Source organism: Carcharhinus amblyrhynchos, chromosome 2, assembly GCF_965287045.1.
Source record: "Carcharhinus amblyrhynchos chromosome 2, sCarAmb.v2.hapA, whole genome shotgun sequence".
Taxonomy (NCBI): Eukaryota; Metazoa; Chordata; class Chondrichthyes; order Carcharhiniformes; family Carcharhinidae; genus Carcharhinus; species Carcharhinus amblyrhynchos.
Window position 1 is genome coordinate 20,961,584 of NC_137325.1, and position 22,793 is coordinate 20,984,376.

The 22,793-nt window shown below is 43.6% G+C and overlaps 1 protein-coding gene across 1 annotated transcript in view; it reads left to right on the forward strand.

The window, feature by feature from the left end:
* LOC145357551 (collagen alpha-6(VI) chain-like) overlaps positions 1–22,793 on the forward strand; it is a 115,272-nt gene that overhangs the window by 91,918 nt on the left and 561 nt on the right. The window contains exons 30-37 of the mRNA XM_080211025.1: positions 2,102–2,164; positions 5,145–5,180; positions 5,272–5,308; positions 6,284–6,298; positions 8,447–8,940; positions 15,322–15,421; positions 15,849–16,523; positions 19,551–19,673. Coding sequence (XP_080067151.1) covers positions 2,102–2,164; positions 5,145–5,180; positions 5,272–5,308; positions 6,284–6,298; positions 8,447–8,940; positions 15,322–15,421; positions 15,849–16,523; positions 19,551–19,673 — 1,543 coding nt within the window. The remainder of the gene's footprint in view (positions 1–2,101; positions 2,165–5,144; positions 5,181–5,271; positions 5,309–6,283; positions 6,299–8,446; positions 8,941–15,321; positions 15,422–15,848; positions 16,524–19,550; positions 19,674–22,793) is intronic.

Sequence of the window (22,793 nt, forward strand, 5' to 3'; positions counted from 1 at the left end):
TTGGGTCTGTTTGATCGCAGCGCTGAGTACCATGGCTAGGTCAGTGGCTTGTATGTTAATGTACCTTTAAGAGATTATTTTTTAAATCATGTTCTCTGTAGCTCTCCCAGCCTTAGCTGATGTCATTGTTGCCGACTTGGCTGGAGAATTCCTTTCATTGCTCCTCAGTGGTTTAAATCAGGGTTGCTTGTTTTCACTCTGGGATGTTTTATGACTCTGCATTGTTAGGAGGAAGACTGTGTGTTCTGGACAGTTTTTATTCCTTCCTAGGGAATTTAAGATTTCATTTTCTGTTTTCTCTGGCTGTAGTTTGAAATTTGAGTTTTAGAAGGGACATTAAGCTGAAAAGAAGTGTTTTTCTCTCTCTCCCTGGTTTTGGAAATTCTGTTGGTTAACTGAAAGCAAACTGGAGTAGAAATTCTGCTGTTGGTGGCTTGACCAGAATCTCTCACTGGTGTTCTGGGAAGCTGTTTTGACTTCAAACTTTCTGGGTGTGTCCAGAGGACTGCTAGAAGTTACAAGGCTGAGAAGTCAGGATTTTCAATTCTCCAACCAAAGAACCCAATTCCAGTATCACGTGAGCATTAGTCTTTGCTGTGTTGAACCTATGAAAAGAGTTTTTAGTTTATGGGAAGTTTTGTTTGATTGGAACATTTTAGATATATTTGTTAAGTGTTATACATTATCATGGTTGTTTTGTTTTTGTTTGTAATTGATAAAAGTTATTGCTAATCACTCTTAAATAAACTTTGTTTGATCAAAGCTTCCTAGTAGGTCATTTGAATCATACCTGAAGTGAACCATATCATGTTTATCCTAGCCAAATTCAAGGTGCAAAACTTATGATCCATGCGGACTTCATAAAACACTGTGGAGTTTCTGACCTTCATCCATAACAGGCTGTTTTTTTGCAGTGAGTAACTCCCCTCTTGACTCCCTAAGCCTGTCCATCATCATAAATGATGGAATATTCTCCTCCTTCCTGGATGACAACAGCTCTAACAATTCTCGAGAAGCTCAACAGCATTCAGGACAAAGCAGTCTGCTTTTTCGCCACCTCGTTTAACATCTTAAACATGAAGTCCCTCAAGCAGTGATGTCCCTTTTTAAAAATTAACTTATGGGATGTAAGTGTCACTGAACCAGCATTTATTGTCCACCCCTAACTACCCTCCATTTCAGAAGACATTTGAGAATCCCACATTGCTGTAGATCTGGAGTCACATGTGGGCCAGACCAGGTAAGGATGACAGATTTCCTTCTCTGAAGGACTTTAATGAACCAGATGACTTTTACAACAATCAGCGATGGTTTCATGCCAAGGTGGGATTCGACCCCAGATCCACAGATCTTGCCCTGGGCCTGTGGATTATTAGTCCAGTGACAATACCACTGTGCTTCCCCATCTCTACAAGATGCACTGCAGAAACTCATCAAAGCTCACTCTGCTCCACCTTCTAAACCCAGGATCTCCATCACTTGGAAGAACGAGGGGAGAAGACTCATTTGAGTACCACAACCTGCAAGTTCTCCTCCGAATCACAATTCATTACTAATTCATGCAAGTATATTGCTGTCGCTTCACCATCACTGGGTTAAAATACTGGAACTCCCTAATTAACAGCACTGTGGGTGTACTGACGCAACACAGACTACAGTGGTTCAGAAAGGTTAATCATGACCACCTTCTTGTGGGCAAAAAGGAAATTGGCTATAAATGTTGGTTCTGCCAGTGACATCACATCCTGTGCATAAATAAAGCAATGTTTGCAATTGCTCTCAGACTGACCTCAACAGCTTCTGAATATGATCACCTGGCATTTTCATGGCAATGGCTGTGACCTTAAAGGAACAGGCCACCAAGGAAGGAACAGGAAGGAACAATCATAATGGTTCCCACACTACTCGTCAACAGCTTCACTTGAGATCTGGAAAAAAAGGCATAATCAATTGAACTTCTGTTACGGGCGCCTCACTAAGCAATGAATTTAAGTAATTTAACTAATTGCATTTGGCAGCCAATGTAAGCAGGGCTTTTTTTTAAAGAAAATGAAAGTTTCTGAGCATTTTAAATGACTATCACTTCACCTTTGTGTTTGAGGGGAACTCTGGCCGTTCTGGAAACCCAGGAACCCCAGGCGATGCAGGAGGTCCAGGAGCAAGGGTAAGGTGCCCAGTTAACTCGGAATGTAAAAAATGACAAACCCTGTTTGCTGAATCATCTCCAGCGATTGATTGCGCCACTGTCATGTATATTATGCTTGTAGGGTGAATTTTAAACTAAGGAAGAAATGGGTTTAAGGAGCTTAAAATCTGAAAAAATCCGTTTCCTGAACCATTCCTGTTTCCAGCTCGTCCGTCTCTGACTTTAGCTGAGGCTGGAAGGAGATAGATCGGGAATTTCAGTGTAACAATGAGGCTGTGGGCACCATTATCCAATCAGTTTTCAATTTTAACTGCTGTCGACTGGATCTCCAGAGCACTGGGAGATCTGCCAGCTTCACTGAGATGAGGATTTAATGGGTTCCTGAGAAATCATATTTCACACTTACCTTCTGAGTCTAGCTGCCTGTCTGAGAAAGCTATCTGCCAATCTCCCACTGCCCTTCTCTACCCCCCCAACCCCACCGCTCCACCACCAGGCCTCTGATCTCCTCCACCAGAAGGCCTCTGACTGTTATACTCTGTACCTCAGACACCCCCTTTCCCATTCCCCGTTTTTCAGCATTGTACGTCTTGCTTATTTCCACAAACCCAAGAAATATGGGCAGTGTCAAAGCCCATTGATTAAAAAACAAACAGTGGTGTTAGTGATATCTGCGAATGTTACAATTGGGTGTCAGAACAGAGAGTAAGCATTCCAGAATAGCAAACGTAACGAGGTAGGAACATTGGAGCATTTATCTCTTCGAGCCAGTTCCACCAATCCATTAGATCAAGGGTGATCTGTACCTCAACTCAATTTGCCAGCCTTGATTGCATAGTTCTTAATACTCTGATCTAACAAAACTATCTATTACAAAACCTGTGACATCTGACTCATCATATGAAATACCATGGTAGAACGTTCCACAAGTTAATGAACATTTTATTCTGGGGTAATACCTTACTCTTTTTAAAATGATTTTTCAGTGCCTGTGTGTTTATTTGCTCAAGATTAAGAGGTGTGGCAATCTGAATGGCAGTGATTGAGTAATAGCTTTTTGAGAAGGTAAGAGGGGCAATGTTGAACAGATGTTGATAAGGCAAAGGAGAATCCAAAGAGATTCTACAAATACATAAAGGGCAAAAGAGTAATAAGGGAGAGAGTAGGGCCTCTTAAGGTCATCTATTGCAGATCCACAAGAGATGAGTGAGATCCTAAATGAATATTTCTCATCAGTATTTACTACTGAGAAAAGCATGGATGTTAGGGAACTCGGGGAAATAAATAGTGATGTCTTGAGGACTGTACATATAACAGAGGAGGAGATGTGGAGGTCTTAAAGTGCATCAAGGTAGATAAATCCCCAGGACCTGATGAAGTGTATCCCAGGACATCGTGGGAGGCTAGGGAGGAAATTGCGGTTCCCCTAGCTGAGATACTTGAATCATCGTTAGTCACGAGTGAAATGCCTGAAGATTGGAGAGCGGCAAATGTTGTGTCTTTGTTTAAAAAGGGCTGCAGGGAAAAACCTGGAACTACAGGCCAGTGAGCCTCACATCTGTGATGGGTAAAATCTGTGAAGAAGGCATTTGGCATGCTTGCTTTCATTGGTCAGAACATTGAATACAGGAGTTGGGATGTCTTGTTGAAGTTGTACAAGACATTTGTAAGGCCACGCTTGGAATTCTGTGTGCAGTTCTGGTCACCCTATTATAGAAAGGATATCATTAAATTAGAAAGAGTGCAGGAAAGATTTACTAGGATGCTACCAGGGCTTGAAGATTTGGGTTATAAAGAGAGGCTGGATGGACTGGGATTTTTTTCTCTGGAGTAATCTTGTAGAGGTCTATGAAATAATGAGGGGCACGGATCAGCTAGATAGTCAATATCTTTTCCCAAAGGTAGAGGAGTCTAAAATTAGAGGGCATGGGTTTAAGATGAGAGGGGAGAGATACAAAAGTGTTCAGAGGGGCAATTCTTTCACTCAGAGCATGGTGAGTGTCTGGAACAAGCTGCCTGAGGTAGCAGTAGAGGTGGGTATAATTTTGTCTTTTAAAAAGCATTTAGATAGTTACATGGATAGGATGAGTATAGGTGGATATGGGCCAAATATGGGCAATTGGGATTAGCTTAGGGGTTTAACAAAAGTAGTAAGAAGTCTCACAACACCAGGTTAAAGTCCAACAGGTTTATTTGGTACTAAACACCATTAGCTTTCGGAACGCTGTTCCTTCATTGAGAATTGAGAACTTTGTTGAGAATTGAGAACTCTCCACTCACCTGACAAAGGAACAGCGTTCCGAAAGCTAGGTGGCATTTACTACCAAATAAACCTGTTGGACTTTAACCTGGTGTTGTGAGACTTCTTACTGTATTTACCCCAGTCCAACACTGGCATCTCCACATTTTTAAAAAAAAGGGCAGCAAAAGGGCGACCTTCCCAGCCCCTCGCCAGTGGAGTGGCATGAAACAAGTTGGGCCAAAGGGCCTATTTCCATGCTGTAAACCTCTATAACTCTATGACCCTATGGCTAATCTTTGGACAAGAGAAGCCCCCAGGTTAACTACTCCACAGTGGTGCTGTGCTGTGAACCATGTTTACCAACACAATGAGCCTGTATACATCAGAAATGAGGGGGGAGTTAGAGATTCCCACCCTACCATGCTACCTACACCCTTATTCTACACTGGCAAAAATTGCCTGAAACAGGAATGGGGGGGCAGGAATGTCCACTTGGGGTCCTGCCTGCCACTTTTAAAAGCCTCCTGACTCCACAAATATCTGGACTATTGCATTCAATGTAAAAGGATCAGCCTTGTATTGAGTGAGTTGTGACTGAAACATCAACTGTACTAGTATATAGCTCTAACTCTCAACCATGCTCTCCTTAACTGAGGTTTCCTCACTCAGAGTGCAAGAGTACTTCTCAATCCCAATTGCCCATGTACAAACATAATTGGCAAAGCTGCTCAAGTTCTTATTTCCCTTCCATTTCAGGGTTTCAAAGGACCACCCGGGACCATACCAATGAAAGTAGGTGATTTCTGTGCACATGGCAATTTCATATCAAAACACAAATTAACACCAGTTATCAGATCTCAAATTCTCAATTTTTCTTTTGCAGCCTTGTGAACTTGTGTCGTATGTTCGAGAGAAATGTCGTAAGTAGTTTAATTCTTTTTGTGTCATAACACTTTTCAGATGAAGTGGTTAGTTTTACAAGGTTCTGAGTTGCGAATTATGATATTACATGACTTGCTGTCTATGGAATGCTACATGACATGACATTTGAGTTTGTGAGATTGCAAAACATTAACTTGGACTTGTGACCAAGTTCCCAAATGACCCATATTCCCGAGGAGCAGTCTTGCAAATGCTCAAATTCCCGGATGACAAATCTGTCAGTTGACTCATTTTCCAACTGATCCATGCCCCTGAGAAGCAACGTTTCAAATGACCAATCTCCCAGATCATAGAATCATAAAATCCCTGCAGTGCAGAAGGAGGTCATTCAGCCCATCGAAAATTCACTGTCATCAATCCCACTCAGGCCCTATCCGCCATTACCCCACGTATTTACTCTGCTAGTCCCCCTGGCACCAAAGAGCAATTTAACATGGCCAATCCACCTAACCTGCACATATTTGGACTGTGGGCGGAAACTGTAGCACCCAGCGGAAACCCATGTAGTCACAGGGAGACTGTGCAAACTGCACACCATCACCTGAGGCCAGAATTGAACCCTGGTCCTTGGCAATGTGAGGCAGCAGTGCTAACCATTGCGCCACCATGCCACCTATATCAAATTACACAGACAACCAAACTCTCCCAAAGACCAAATTCTCAGTGACCTCCATATTTAATTTTTGTTTGGAAAAGATTCTTTGGATCATTCTAGTACATATATCTCGCAATAAGAACAATCCTTACTTTTACATAAGATTTGATTTGTGAGCTGTACTGAGTGCTGCAATACTGGATAATATGAGGCAATTGTTTTGATAAAAGCCACAAATCTGAGAAGCATTAATGTTACTAAAGTTCATCTCTACAAGCAATGCATACTTTTTAAACTGTGGTGCTTAAATTCAAATGAGATAATTATTGATAGCTCCCCTCTTCTTTCCTCCCTTTAGCCTGCTGTTCATCAGGTTAGTGTTCTTCCTTATTTTCTTTATTTCACAAGGTGTCCGCTGTCCTCCAACAGTGACACTCTCACTCTGAGTCAGAAGGTTGTGGGTTCCAATCCCAGTCTTGAGATGAAAGCACAAGCTCACTTTAGTGCAGCGCTGAGGGAGTGCTGCATTCAGCCTCTGACCTTCGGGTAAGCGTTCTCCAAGGCGGCCTTCATGACACACGACAGCGCAGAGTCGCTGAACAGAGACTGATAGCCAAGTTCCGCACACATGAGGACGGTCTTAACAGGGATCTTGGGTTCATGTCGCACTATCTGTAACCCCCGTGACTTGCCTGGGTTTGCAAAACCTCACTTACTGTACTGTCTGGAGACAATACACATCTCTTTAAACTGTGATCAGTGCTCCTTCCACTCACATTATCAGCCACTTCAGGTCTTGAACAGCAGGTTAGGTGTAAAGATTCGCATTCTAATCAGTAATCTCTAAACTGTCTGTGCTTTATATGCTCTGTCTGAGGCCAGAACTCTCCATTCACCTGAAGAAGAGGGTGTCCCTCGAAAGCTTGTGAGTATATTATCAAATAAATAGGTTGGACTAAAACCTGGTGTTGTCAGACTTTTTACTGTGTTTACGCCAGTCCAACGCCGGCATACCCACATCATGAGTGCTGCGATGCCAGAGGTGATATAATTTGGCCGAGACATTAAACCAAGACTCCATGTGCCCTCGGCAGGTGGATGTAAAAAGTCGCATATACTGGGAGAGATTTTGAGCCCGCACTCCCCTTCTCCAGGAATGGCGGCGTGCACTCAAAATCCAGAAAGCGCGATTCGTACCGGCGACTTTCCAAATTCCAACCTTCCCAGCCCCTCGCAAGTGGGGTGGTGTGAAACACGCCATGGGACCACTGAAAGCTCATTTTAATGCATTAGCATGCCATTAGCGAACACTCTCTCCGGGACTTCCCCCCTCACTAGATATTCAGTGGGTGCCAGTGTGACTTCACACCAGTGCCATATACAACAGCTCCACATAAGAGTGAACCTGGCACCTTCACTCCCGAGGGGGATTTCAGAGGTGAGCGCTCCAGCAGCCAGCACCCTCCGTGGTGCGCACTTTTCAGGAGGCACTGGAGAGGACTCGGGGGAGGTTCAACTCGGGGGCCGGCATTGAGGGTCCCAGAATTGTCATTTCAGGGAGAGGAGTTGGGAGGGGTCACCTGCAGGCCTTACCTTCCCTTTGTATCAGGGTGCCACTTGCTTTAAAGGGGTTGTGATGGCTGGTACGCAGGCAGCACTTCCCGTATCCTCCTTCCTGGGTTACTGTCCATATTGCAGCTGAGGGCTGGCCAGAGGATGGGAGGAACCTAGTATTGCCATTCTCATACTCCACAGGGATGAGGCACGGGATAAGTGCGATGGCTCCCCCAAGCTTGATGACATAAAAAGACAGGGTAAAGGCTCTGTGGGTGAACAAAGTGAAATCTATTGCCGAACATCCAAAACAAAATAGTGACCTATCTACAGTAATGCCTATATTCACCCGTGACCACTAAGTGCCTAACGTTTCTTAATCTTTCTGACCTTCCCACTTGGTGTTCCCAGGATTCAGAGTTGAGGTTGGGGCAGCCTGCTAACTTCCACATTCTTTTGCCTGAGATGATCTTAGTGGCCATCTCCTGGTGGGCTGGAACCTTGAGTCATTATAGGGTGGGCAAATCAGAGGGAACATGCCATGAGAGCAGCATAATACTCATTAAAATGATTACCAATGAGGCATAAGATTGGGCCCGAAAGTGTGCCGTCAGTAGGAAACACACTGTTTTTTGTGCCAGAACCAACACCCTGCCATTTTTTTGGTAAGATTTTGCTCACTGTTTCAAAAAACAGGGGAGTTTTTTCTGGTGTCCTGACCAACATTTGTCATTGGTATCACAAAAAACAGATTATCTGGTCATCACATTGTTGCTTGTTGGGATTTATTTTGAGCACATTGACTGCTGTTCTTCCTACATTACAACAGTGACAACACTTCCAAAGGAATAATTGACTGCAAAGCACCTTGGAAAGCCTTGAGTCATGAAAGGTGCCATGCAAATGCAAAATCTTGCCCTTTTCTATCTTTATATTAATTTGATAATTGTTTGACATCATATTTCAGAAGGAACAGAGTGTCCTGTGTACCCCATCGAGCTGGTGTTCGCTTTGGACATGTCTGCAGATATCACACCAGTCATATTTAGTAGGATGAAGACAATGGTCATTAATTTTGTACGGGATCTTAAAATCACGGAAAGTACCTGCCCAACAGGAGCCCGTGTGGCTGTTCTTACTTACAGTTCCATGGCAAAAATGTTCATCCAATTCTCAGACTTCAGAAGTAAGCAGAAGCTTCTGGAAGGACTGCAGAACCTAGGTTACCAGCGATCGAGCAGCAGGCGGAATATTGGAGCAGCGATGAAGTTTGTTGCAAAAAATACTTTCAAGCGTGTTCGTAATGGTGTTCTTGTCAGGAAAGTAGTGGTATTTATTACTAGCGGCCCATCTCGTGAGACATCAGAGATTGCAACAGCTGCCCTGGAGTTCATGGCCTTGGACATCACTCCGGTTGTCATTTCTTTTGATAATGTCCCTGAAATTCAACGCGCCTTTGAGGTAAGAGCACCAAACATGTGACATATATTGAAAACATTACACCTATTTGCACTCCTATCAACTTTTCCTGTGATGAATTTCTATATCTGCATTGTAATTGTGTGTGCCCGTATTCTGCAGCACCACAACTGGTGGGAGGGTATAATTACAGCATTACATGTTGACATAGGCCGTTTCAATTATAAATTTCGGTGTAACAATGTATCACCATACAAAACTAATGACAGATTCTATAGATGGGATTTTATGGTCTCGCTCGACCTGAGATGGGAAAATCCCAGCCGAGGTAATAGATCTTTCCATTGTCTGCTCCTTACCGAGTCTGATTCCCGTGGCGGGTGGAGCAGTAGAATTCCAGCTTATGACTTCAAAACAGGGACAAAACCACAGAATTCAATTTTTAGCAAGTCCCTGCTGCACATGGAGACTACATTTGTTTGACTCCCCGCATGTAATGCCACTGGTAACTGATATTTTTATATTCTTTGTCAGTTAAAATATAAAAAGTACATCTAAAAGCATGGGACTGTCCATTGATATTCCTTGTTCATTTCACACTGAAAAGTAAACAGAAGTTTAATATTACAATTTGAATTTTAATGGTGCCTATTTTCCAGTGTAATTGTCACACTCTATTGGGTCATTCTGTGATGACATTGAAAGAGACAAACTCAGATTTGTTCTGGAGCAAATCCATTGTTAGTTTAATGAATTGCCCATCAGAAAATACGTCATATTATACATATATATTTAATTAGATATTGTGCTGCTGGCAAACACAGAGGAAGCAGGAAACAAGACAATCCTGTCCTGGGGTGCCCTCGTGTAGGAAACAGTTCATTCAGTGTTGCCTTCTCTGTTTTGTGACTGTGAAACTGGTTTAGAGGGTGAAAGTCAGGAAGTATTCAATATAGGATGTCATCAGAGCGATGAGAGGTTTTAGTAGTTCGGTGTGGAATGCTGCATTGTCAGAAGTATCTATGAGAGGTTAAACTCAGTTCCTACCTGTTTAGCAGGATTTATTAGATCCCCTGGCACTACCTCAACATAATCAGATATTCCAAAGCAGTTCACGGGTGCGTTTTCAGAGAAAGTGTTGCACCAGCCAAAGAAGGATACATTATAGGCGACTGAAATTGTGTTCAGGGAGGTACGTTTTAAGAGTGTAAGGCGGAAAGGAATAGAGCTTAGTGTCTAGACAGCTGAAAGTATAGCCACCAGTGGACTAAAAGGCTAAATTCTGAAGAATTGGGGAATAGAGAATTCTTGGAGAGTTGTCGGGCTGGAGGAAGTTACAGATTTAGGGAGGGACAAGGCCACAGAGGGATTTTAAATCGCTGGATCAAGAATCAATCCAGGTAAGAGAGTATAGGGCTGATGAATGAGCAGGATAAGGTGTATATTATTTATTGAATGCAATGACAGTGGTTTTTAGGAATGACCATTTAACCAGACTTTGGAGGTGTTGGCGATGAAAGACTGTTGGTCAGAATTTCCTTTGTACTGCCTTCGGATATCAGCCTGGTGGCACAGTGGTTAGCACTGCTGCCTCACAATGCCAGAGACCCGGTTGGGTCACTGCCTATGGAGTCTGCATGTTCTCCCTGTGTCTGCGTAGGTCCCCTCTGGGCGCTTTGGTTTCCTCTCACAGTTCAAAGATGTGTGGGTTAGATGGATTGACCATGTTAAATTGACCCTTAGTGTCAGGGGGACTAGCTCGGGTAAATAGACGGAACTGCGGGGATAGGGCCTGGGTGGGATTGTGGTCGTTGCAGACTCATTGAATGGCCTCCTTCTGCACTAGATTCTTTGATTCTAGTTTCTATGCTACATTGAACTCGTGGAGTGGATCTTCACATCTTTTTTTATTCAGACATAAACTCGTTGCCTGCTGAGTCAATCTGATACTTCTATGAATGGGTAATCTGAGAAAAGCACTGAATTGGTCTGCTCAATGAGTGATGTATGATTAAATGAGGTCATGTCAAAGCTGTCTTGTAATATGGTATTAGCTCAAGTATTGGATCCAGTTCTGTTTGCCAAGACACAAGGATCAGTTTAAGCTTGCAGAGACAGAGCCAAGATCAACCATAAATCTCACCCCAGCATCTGGGGATATGTGAGAAACACATGTTCAGTGTCCACAGTTAATTCATCAGCCCCACTCTAGTTAGAATCAGTGCGGATATTGCTTTTGGTGCTTGTTGATTATTCACACAATCTTGAGAAGGATTAATAAATAAAGCTTTTTCTCAGCTCAATGTTTACTATGTTTGTGATCGCAAGAAGCCCAAAGGCCTTTGATAAGGCCTTTGACAGCGTAATCCTGGTGTAACATTCACCGTAAAAAGTCTGACAACACCAGGTTTTAGTCCGACCGATTGGTTGGACTAAAACCTGGTGTTGTCAGACTTTTTACTGTGTTTACGCCAGTCCAACGCCGGCATACCCACATCATGGCAACATTCACCACCAGATTAGCTGCTCAGATGTGAATTTTGGGTTCTGGAACAGTGATAGCAAAAGCATGATGAAGAGATTTGCCATGTGAGTGTCCAAGCACCTTGGGTGACTGTAGAGTTTGCATGTCCCCCCCCTCCCCCCCAACCCTGTGTCTGTGTGGGTTTCCTCCGGGTGCTCCAGTTTCCTCCCACAGTCCAAAGATGTGTGGGTTTAGTTAATTGGCCATGCTAAATTGTCCCTCAATGTCCCAAGATGTGTAGGGGAAATTAGTGAGGTAAATATGTGGGGTTTTGGGCATAGGGCCTGGGTCAAATGCACTCGATGGGCCAAAACTCCAACTGCAGTGTAGAATTCTATGATTCTATAAATGTTGTCCAATTGTGAGTCGACCCTGGGATGGATGGACCATGATGGTCTTTCCTTAGGACAGAATTAACATTGGTGCTGTCTAATCAAAGGGTTCTCTACAGGGCCACTGAAATCATGGAATGGTACCAATATTATAATGTCATGCAGTTAGCTGTCAAGACTCAGTAGATAGATTAATGGTAAATGATACCAGGCTCATTATCCCAAACACCTGCACTCTTGAAACCCAGGGACCCACACCCTTGGCCATCGACCAGATCACTCACATTACAGTGGGCAGGAACATGAAGCTTCAGAGTGAACTTTTGGAGAATCAGCAACATATGCTTGGACATCTGGCAGAGTTCCCTGGCATGGTGGGAGCCCCTGGACTCTAAACAGAGGATTCTATCACCATCATGAGCTCCACATGCTCCCAGGGGCTCAACCGCATAACTCTGACCCTGAGAGATTGGCCACTCTCACAGAGAGAAAAATGCAGTAACATTCAGAATGGATAGACGAGCATCTTGGCAAGGAAGGGTTGGAAACCTCCCGTGATAGCTTGGATCATCCCACTGAGAGTATGAATTCTAACATTTATGGAATACAGGAGCTGTGTGATCTTAGCAGAATGGTCACATTAATGGCACAATGGTTGGTAGAATGGATGATTCCTGTGCACTAGTAGCCCACTCCTTCAATCCCACTTGAAGGCTAACCCAGGTCATTGATGAGAAGGAAGCTATCGAGAGCTCCTCAGCACCCTCTACCGTCTTCCTCCACACCCACAGCCCCCCCACCAAAGCCTTCATGTGTTCCACAGGAGCTAGTGACCATGGCTGTCCATGCAGAGACTGCAATCTGAGGGAGATCTGTAATGGGCATCTGCATAGCCAGACAGGTCATCATGCTGCTTATTGCAATTCAGAGAAGTGAGCAGCCTGTTTCTCCCTTCTTTGAAGCAGCACGGGGAGGGGAACTTCATTGGAGTGTGTGTAAGGGAAAGTTGCCATCTCACTTAGAGTACTAATGGGTTCACTGTGGTTACACTTTTCACATTGTTTATTGCAGATTTAAGCACTACTTCAATATATTTATTTACACTTCTACATCATACAGTGCACATCAAAAAGAGTAGTAAAGTTTAGAAGTTAATCTTCAGCAGTAATAATGAGGGCAGCATTCTGAGGTCTATTTCAACATGCCTTCAACAGGATTATAGTTGTCGGCCTTCTTCCTTCTCTGCTGTATCGTAAGATTCCAGAATTCAAAGGTTAAAGGACGGAGATGCTCCTTGTATCTTTGTTGTCTATCCAAGCTTGACTTTAAGGGAGACTCAATGATCAGACTCCACAAACGGACTCTGGGCAGAGGCTGCATCTCCAGCATGAGTGTTGGGTGCAAAGCATTTATCTGCAGTACAGTGTTATCCACTGGCCTAGACATAGGAATTGCAGATTGAGAGGCCATGTGTCTTTCAGGTAGTATTAGTCATCTGCTATGTCCACTACTGTGGTTGCAAAGGTGTCACATGATGTGCTTTGTGCTGTAAGCAGAGATATATGGAGGCCAGGAACATTGCATGTGGCATCCACATTAAAACCTGGACCAGTATGGATGGTGAGCTATTTATTTCAAAGAGCTAACATTGCACAACTATGGGCTTCTCATGCATGAGATGCCTTATCTGCACGTATGCAACAACATACAATCCTATCAGCATGGAAAGGGCTTGAATTCTATGTTGTGTCACCCTCAGCATTAACGGCATGATTTGATTCTGAACAATTTGGCAAGATGGGCCCTTCATTTGCAGTCATATGCGTATGAGTGTGACCCAGCCCAATTCATTGATGATTCTTGTCACTCAGGTGGAGAACGGTCAGTTCCTTGAAAAATTGAGGAGTCAGTATACAAGATTCATTAGATGTCAACACAAACTGGCTAATGGCGATTGTGATATCGGAAGGCCTAATGAGAATCTTTAGCATAGGGATGCATCTGGTAGTGATTCCCTCCTGCACAGAGTCAGCCAAGGCTACGTGGCTGTGCCTTCCAACTGCTCCTCATCCACTTCAGAATCTTTCGAATGGACAGCGGCTTCCTCGTCCTTCATATCTTCCTCCTCCTCAGATGTTGGCGATCTCTCCATGGAGCCATTGTCATTGATTTGTATTCCTCTCTGCTGCGCAATGTTGCACAGCATGTAGCCCCCACTACTATTCTTGCTGGGGAATATTGCAGAGCCCACCTGAGCGATCGAGACATCTGAATGGCAAAATGGCAATTGCCGGCTTGATGGTGACGACATGATTGCCATTGTAGTTGTACTCTGTCTCTGTCTGTCATTATCCAAATCCCTTGTCCCCTGGAAATTCAGCATGGAACTTCACTGGTGGCTGAAATAGTTGAGGGAGTTGGGAACTCCTTTGTATGAAGGCAACATGGCTGCTGCCAGGGAATCTTGTACACACATGAAGGAAGACCTTGTGGTAGTCACAAGTCACCGATACGTTGATTGAATGGAAGGATTTGGTTGACAAAGGTGTCCACATGTTAGGATGGGGTCTTTATGGCACCATGGGTGCAATCATTAACATCTTGCCACTGAATTTATTGCTTTGCAGTGAAAAGGTGCTCCAGCAGAGTTTGTTGCAGAAAATGGTGTAGGGTGGCAATATATTGCCATGGAAGATGGATTGGCTAACTAACAGGAAACAGAGTAGGCATAAATGGGTCATTTTCTGGTTGGTAAGGTGTAATGAGTGGTGTGTCACAGGGATCAGTGCTGAGGTCACAACTTTACAATTTAAATAAATGACTTGAATGAAGGGAACAAAGATATAGTTGCTAAATTTGATGGTGACACACGATAGATGGAAAAGTAAGTTGTGAAAAGGGCACAGAGAGATTATAAAGGGATATTGATGAGTTAATTTAATGGGCAAAGATTTGACAAATGGAGAATAAAGTGGGAAAATGTAAAGTTGTCCATTTTGCCAAGAGAATAAAAAAGAAGTATCTTCTCTAAATGGTGAGAAATTGCAGAGGGATCTTGATGTCCTAATGCACGAAGTACAAGAGGTTAGAATGCAGGAACAGCAGTAATTAGGAAAACTGATATAATGTTATTGTTTAATGCGAGGAGAATCAAATTCAAAAGTAGGGAGGTTATGCTTCAACTATGCAGGGCACTGGTGAGACCAGAAACAAGGACAAAGGTTTTTGGCACTAGAATTTGTTTTGTGTCACTTCTGGGGCTGTGATAAAATCTTAGAGTAAATTCCATCAGGAAATCCACCTTTCCAGCATTTCTGAGCATTTCTGCTATTTTCGCCATGAAGGGGAAACATTCACTGTGGCAAAAATTTGGGCCCAAGTGCCTTCCTCTTCCTTCTCTTGGCCCATTTCATTACCTGATCCACTGGATAGTCTTCAATAGCCTCTAACCTTTCTAGCTTGACAGCTAAGAAGTAATTTTTTCACCAATGTTCACTGCATTTTAAAATCTATTAACAAATCTCTGTAATTGAAATTTGATTTTTTTTCCTTTTTCCACTGAAAAAGGTTGATGATAGAAGAATGTTTCAAGTGGTCATGCTATCAAGACAGCAGCGAGAAGCACAGGAACAGTTACGCAAAGTCCGATTGTGTACTTTCTGTTTTGGTATGAGTTTTAATTGTATTCACTTAACAAAATATACTTAAGGAAGTAGTATTGTCCTGCACAGTTAAAATGAAATGAGAGACATGAAATTAAAGATGCACGTTGCATAATGGATTTCTTGAAAATAGTACGTGGCACAGTGGTTGGCACTGCTGCCTCACCACACCAGAGGTTCAATTCTGGCCTCAGGTCACTGTCTGTGTGAGGTTTGCATTTTCTCCCCCTGTCCACGTGGGTTTCCTCCCACAGTCCAAAGATGAGTGGGTTAGGTTGATTGGCCGTGCTAAATTGACCCTAGTGTCAGGGTTACGGGAGTAGGGCCTGGGTGCGACTGTGGTTGGTACAGACTTGATGGGCCAAATGGCCTCCTGCTGTACAATTCTATGATTCTATGATTCTAACTTCAGACTTTAATGTTCCTTCACAGATATGTGTAAACCAAACCCTCTGTGTCGACAAGCCATCTCCCCACCTCAAATCCCAATTAACATGGACATTGCTTTTGTTGTTGATGGCTCACGCAACCTGAGAATGGCGGACTTTCAAAGAGTGAAGGACTTCCTCAGCTCAATGCTTGATGTGTTTGTGATCTCAAGAAACCCAAGGGCCTCGGATAATCGTGCCAGGGTAGCTCTGGTGCAACACTCACCACCAGGTTACCGCCCCAGGTCTGGCCTGAGGCCAGTCAACCTGGAGTTTGGGTTCTTGAACTATGGCAGCAAAAGCATGATGAAGAGCTACATCGAGAACTCGTTTAAGAAGTTGGAAGGTTCTTCTTGGGCTGGCCATGCTATTGAATGGACAATGAATAATGTTTTCTTAGGTTCTCCAAACCCTCGACGCCATAAGGTCATCTTTTTAATATTTGCCGGAGAAACTAATGTCTTTGACGAAGAGAAGTTGAGGGCTGCGTCATTGCAAGCTAAATGTAAAGGTTTTGCAATATTTACACTCTTCCTTGGAAAGGATGCTGCCAGAATGGACCTGGAGGAGATCGTTAGCATTCCCTATGATCAGCACTTGATTCACTTGGGCCGTCCACTGGATCATGAAATGACATATGCCCAAAGGTTTGCACGCGCCTTTCTGAAAAGTCTCACACGTAAGTTGTGGTTGATTTAACAGGAGGAGATGTATGAGAAATGTAATTGCATGTATATTCTTTATAGAGAATATTCCCCAGAGATTGGTTTGCTGGCACGTGCTAGATAAGAAAGAAAGACTGGCAACTTTCAAGTGTCTTTCATAACTTCAGGATGTCCCACAATGAGTTATTGGTCATCATTATTTTGTGTTTTTGATATCTTTCAAATTGCTGATATTTTCAGTTTTCCCTTCCCGTTAAATCCAAAGTAGAAGCCATCTCTTAAAATGGCTGGGGAAACCCAATATTCGAATGACTTCCTTGTGCCAGTCTTGGCTCAGTTAGTAGCATTTTCAACCCTGTGTCAGAGGGTTTCAGTCCCACTCCAGAGCCATGAGCGCAGACATGGGCTGACTCTCCAGTGGAATGCAGAGGGAATGCTGTCCAGTCAGAGATGCTGTCTTTAAGATTTTAAACCACCCTGTCAGGTTACATAAAATATTTCATGACACTCTTTTGCCAGAGAGTTCTCCCTGATGCCCTGGCTGCTATTTATCCTTTATCCAGTACCACTAAAGAAGATGACCTGATTGTTAAGATGTTGCTCTGATTTTGACCTGGGGTGACTGTATGTGTAGAATTTGCATGTTCTCCCAATGTCTGTGTGGGTTTCCTTTGGGTGCTTTGGTTTCCTGCCACACCACAAAGATGTGCAGGTGAGGTGGATTGGCCATGTTAAGTTGCCCCTTAGTGTCCAACGATGTGTGGGTTAGGGAGATTAATGATTTAACTACAGGGATAGGGCCTGGGTAAGATGCTCCATTGCAGAGTTGATGCAGACACGATGGGTTAAATGGCCTCCTTCTGCACTGTAGAGATTCTATGACTCTATGACCCTGAGATTGTGAAAGATGCCATTGAAGTGTAAATACTTTCTTTCAACAATGATCCATTTCTTAGTACTTGGGTGGTTTTTCTTAGTGTTCCCCAATAGCAGTTACGGGCAATAAAAAGGTTCATTTATGTTTTACACTTGAATGGATTGTGGGAGGAGCAAAATGATCTTCCAGTATCAGTCCTGGTCTTTAAGAAGAGTAAGAAGTCTCACAACACCAGGTTAAAGTCCAACAGGTTTATTTGGTAGCAAAATCCACTAACCATTATTGGTATCCTCTGTTGCTACCAAATAAACCTGTTGGACTTTAACCTGGTGTTGTGAGACTTTTTACTGTCTTTACCCCAGTCTAACACCAGCATCTCCACATCTTTAAAAAGAGTAACAAGGTCTACAAGCTTCTTTTAAAGGGACATTATTATGACACATTTACTTCATTCTTTTCTGAAGAATATTGAAATGTCTTGAAGAGATGTCAGGTGCTTGAGCCATTGCCTTTGATGGGACCAGTAAATCCCATCATTGCCCAACAGCGAAGTGCCTCCACTGCTGAAAAAAATGACATGGGGGTGGGGGTTGTGGAAAATCCAGGCCACAGTTTCTCCTCAGAAATACTTTCTCTCTATCCACCCTATCAGTTCTCTCAATATTTTAAAAGCTTCAGTCAAATCACATCTCAGTGTTCTAAATTCCAGGGAATACAACCCTGGTTTATGTAATCGCTCCTCGTAATTTAACTCTTGGACTCCAGGTGGTGCCCAGAAGGTGTCTACGTTTTGGTGCCCAGAACTAAACTCAGTACTCCAGGTGTGATATAACCAGTGCCTTGTAAAGCGGTGGCAGAACTTCCGACTTTTGTGATCTGATCTCCTAGATACAAAGCTATTATTATTAGTCCATTATCCATTTTGATTATTTGCTGCATAAATGACCCATTTACATAGACCCTGAAGTCTCTCTGGACTTCTGTGGGGAGGAGAAGAGAAATGTTTTGATTATCTTGTGCAGCAACCTTATAGGTGTGTCCACAGAATTTTCCTGTGGCCAAAATCTGTGGTGGAAACATGGGTACATTTCCAGCCTTCTAACCCTTTAAGACCATTCAATTAAATCAAGCTGTCCTGCTCCATGATGCCATCTACCTACCATTGATTTCTGAATCACTTAATGCACTTCACTAACAAAAGCCAATACCAGTTTTGAAATTTTCAACTGACCTCTAGCCTTTGCAGCATTCTGAGAGAAAGTTCTAGATTTTCACATCCCTTTTGTGCAGAAGTGTTTTTTCTTTAGTGGGTTGCACGGTGGCAAAGTGGTTAGCACTGCTGCCTCATGGAGCTAGGGACCCGGGTTCAATTCTGGCCTTGGGGGAATGTCTGTGTGGAATTTGTACATTCTCCCTGTGTCTGTGTGGATTTCCTCCAGGTGTTCTGATTTCCTCCCACAGTTCAAGGTTGTGCAGGTTAGGTGGATTGGTCACGCTAAATTGCCCCTAGTGTCAGCGACATTAGTGGAGTAAATATCTGGGGTTATAGGGATAAGGCCTGGCTAGGATTGTTGTCGGTGCAGGCTTGATGGGTTGAATGGCCTTATTCTAATCTGTAGGGATTCTAGGACATCATCTCTAAATAATCTAGCTCTAATTTTTTGTTCTGGACTTCCTTGGAAAGAATATGGTCTCTCAAATCTAGAGTATTGAATGCTTTAATTGTCTTAAACATCTCAATTAGATCACCACCTAATCTTCAATTCTGAACTGATCATTTTCAGCCCAAGTTTGCGACAGTGCAGGTAATACTGCACTCATGTTGGCCTTGCCAGTATTTTGCCGACCTGTGGAATTAAATCGCCCTCCTACTACTGCACTGCTACTTTGAATGACTTTTGGAAGTCTGTTATTCTGAGGTATCTGCAGATCTTCCTGTAAGATCATGTATAAATGTTCAGGAAGAATGTTTCACAAACTCCATGGAATCTTTTTGTTTCGCTGTCAATGACGTTCAAAAACAAAAAGAAAATTAGCGGCTGAAATTTAGTGAGGTTATGACATTGTCACTGCTTGTTTTTGACACACGCAGAAATAATTTTTGACATCTTTGAAGTGTGTGGTGTGTTACTTAGTGTTTTTAACAGCAATTTCCTTCTTACAGTTAGAATCAACAGATACCCATCTCCAGTTTTACAGAGGGAATGTCAGAGAATGTCAGGGGATGTATTTGAAGCGCCTAGGCTGGAAGTAACAACTCCGTCTCCAACAGTGTATGTTTTCAAAGGCAATGCCTTTTTTGGACACACCTGATTATGTTTCGAATATATATTTTGTTGATTTGCATGAAGATGCCTTTAACTTGCACTTCTTTACAGAGCAAAAATAAGGGTACCAGGAACCCAAGAATTTGAAGAGCAGGAAGAATTTGAAGAGGAGGAGGAGGAGGAGGAGGAGGAAGAAGAAGAATTTGAAGAGGAGGAGGAGGAGGAGGAGGAGGAGGAGGAAGAAGAATTTGAAGAAGAGGCAATCTTTACAGGGGAAACAAATCTCGAGAGTGCAACAGTTATGAAGAGTGGTAGGCTCAATGTGACATTTCTTAGTCATTTTCCTGAAAGAGTTTAAACCCGTTTCCTGTGTCTGAGTACAGTTCTGATATTAGAAAATGATATTGATATAACTTCACTTACACAAACACCCCAAATACTGCAAAGTAAGACTTTGCTATTCTGGCATGTGTCATTGAATCATTGAATCCCTACAGTGCAGAAGAGGCCATTCGACCCATCGAATCTGCACTCACTCTCTGACGGAGTTTTTTAACCGGGCACTTTTCCCCACGCTATCTTTGTGACTCCACGTATTTATCATGACTAATAACCTACTAATAACTAATAACCTGCACATCTTGGGACACTAAGGGGCCATTTGCATGGCTAATCCACCTAACTTGCATATTTTTGGAAACTCGCTCAGGCATGACGAGAATGTGTGAAATCCACACAGTCACCTAAGACCGGAATTGAACCCGGGTCCCTGGCATTGTGAGGCAGCAGTGCTAACCACTGTGCCATCTTGACACCAGTGTCACCCCCCAATGTTGCAGCGTCAGTGATGTTGGAAACATATTGCATGCGTGTATGTATGGGATAAATTGGGCGGACCCAGAAGGGACTTCATGTCATCAGGAGTAGCTGTCTAAGGCTTTGGAGAGCCTCCCTCACAAAGAGGGTCTAAGTGACTTCCTTTGGACTATCATTAATTTATTTTCTCAGGGATTCCTCCAATGTTTTGACGAAAATCAGATTTGATTTGTAAACAGTAGTTCTCTTTAACTTTGAGTCAGAAAGATCTGAAATCAAGACCTACTCCAAATACTTGAGAACAAAATATAGATTGAGATGATATGCTGAGGGAGTGCTGATCTGTTGTCTTTTGAACGATTTGTTAAATTCAGACTATGGGCCCAATTTTACCATTTTAATTCTAAGTGCCGAATCTGGGTGCAATTCAGATCTGACTTGGAAAACTGTTCTCAGGCACCCCCACACGCACTTAGCCTGAAAAGAAAAATTGGGAGCCTGAATCGCGCTGTGGGCGGGGCTTATCACACCCGAAACACTGCAGCTCCGATTGGAGCTTTGAACTGCGCGTGTGCAGTGAAAAATAAAATTGATAAATGCGCCCCTGTCACATTGCTCCCAGGCCACAAAAAGTGGATAAAGTGGCCCAGGAACAAAAAGCGGATGCGATGACCCCCACAAATGTCGCCCTACCCCCACAACATAACTGTTTCCCTTATCCACTCAGCTCTTCCCCGCTACCCAGACTGATTGTGACTCCCTGCCCCCCATTCCCCCCACTGATCACCCACAGAATGGCAGCCGTCTCCCTTGCCCCATCCCTCCGCCCCGTCCCCCCACCAGAGATCCAAGTGGCCTACCTCCCTCCCCCAACCAGAGAACAATCGGGCCTCCCCCCCTTCTCCCTACCCACTAGAGATACATCTGATCCACCTCCTCCTCCCTCTCCCCCTTCACCAGAGAATGATCTGGCCCACCTCCCTCCCCCCTCCACCACCGATCTGAGTTAGAGAGAAGTTGGAAACTCTGAACTTACCTCTTTAGAAGCTGGAGTGCCCGAAACAGACCTTTGCCGAGCATGTCTGTTTTGCGCCAAATCTGGATGGGCAAACATGATGGTAAAGGGGGAAATGCTGATAAACTTGGGCGGTCAGCCCATTAATTCAATTTAAATGCATGCAAATGCATTTAAATCGCCATTGCACCTATTTTCGGGCCTTGGCAAAGTGGGTACCTGCGAGGACATGGGCACTGATTGCATTAATTGCCTCATGCCCGACTCTACCAAGTTTTTGTGCCTGAATGGCGAAATCAGGCCCTATGTCTACCCTTTTATGTGGACGTAGAATATCCAATAACAGCATTTTGATGAGGGGCTGGGAAGTTTTCCCTGGTGTCCTGGCCAGTATTTATCCTTCAAATAACACTGAAAACAGATGATTTGTTTATTTGTTGCACGGTTCCTTGTGGGAGATTGCTGTGTGCAAATTGACTGCCACATTTCCTATATTACAATAGTCACCACACCATCCTGACTTGGAAATATATTGCCGTTCCTTCACTGTCACTGGGTCAAAGCCTTGAAAATCCCTCCCTAACAGCACTGTGAGTGTGCCTACGCCACGTGGATTGCAGTAGTTCAGGAAGGTAGCTCAGCACTACCTTAAGGGGAGGCGATGACATAGTGGTACCGTCACTGGGCTAGTAATCCACAGATCCAGGGTAATTTTCTGAGGACCTGGAGTTGAATCCCATGATGGCCGATGGTGAAATTCAAACTCAATAAAAACCTGGAACTGATAGTCTCATGTTGATCATGATGCTGCTGTTGTAAGAAAATCTATCTGCTTCACCAATGTCCTTTAGGGAAGGAAATCTGCCATCCTTACCTGGTCTGGCCTACATGTGACTGCAGAGCCATAACAATGTGGTTGCCCTCTGAAATAGCCTGAGCAGGCATTCAGTTGGGGTGGGCAATGCCTGCTGGAGCAGCCAGCGATGCTCACATTCCCTCCGGGTGCTCTGGTTTCCTCCCACAGTCCAAAGATGAGCGGGTTAGGTGGATTGGCCATGCTAAATTGCCCTTTAGTGTCAGGGGGACTAGCTAGGATAAATGCATGGGGTTGTGGGGACAGGGCCTGTGTGGGATTGTGGTCGGTGCAGACTCGATGGGCCAAATGGCCTCCTTCTGCACTGTAGGATTCTATGATTATTAATTGTATTCAAACTCTATTAGGCAACATGGACGATTTGAATCTTAGTTCCCAGTCCAAGGGCCTGGGCCTCTGGATTAATAGTCCAGTAACGTTACCACTATGCCACAT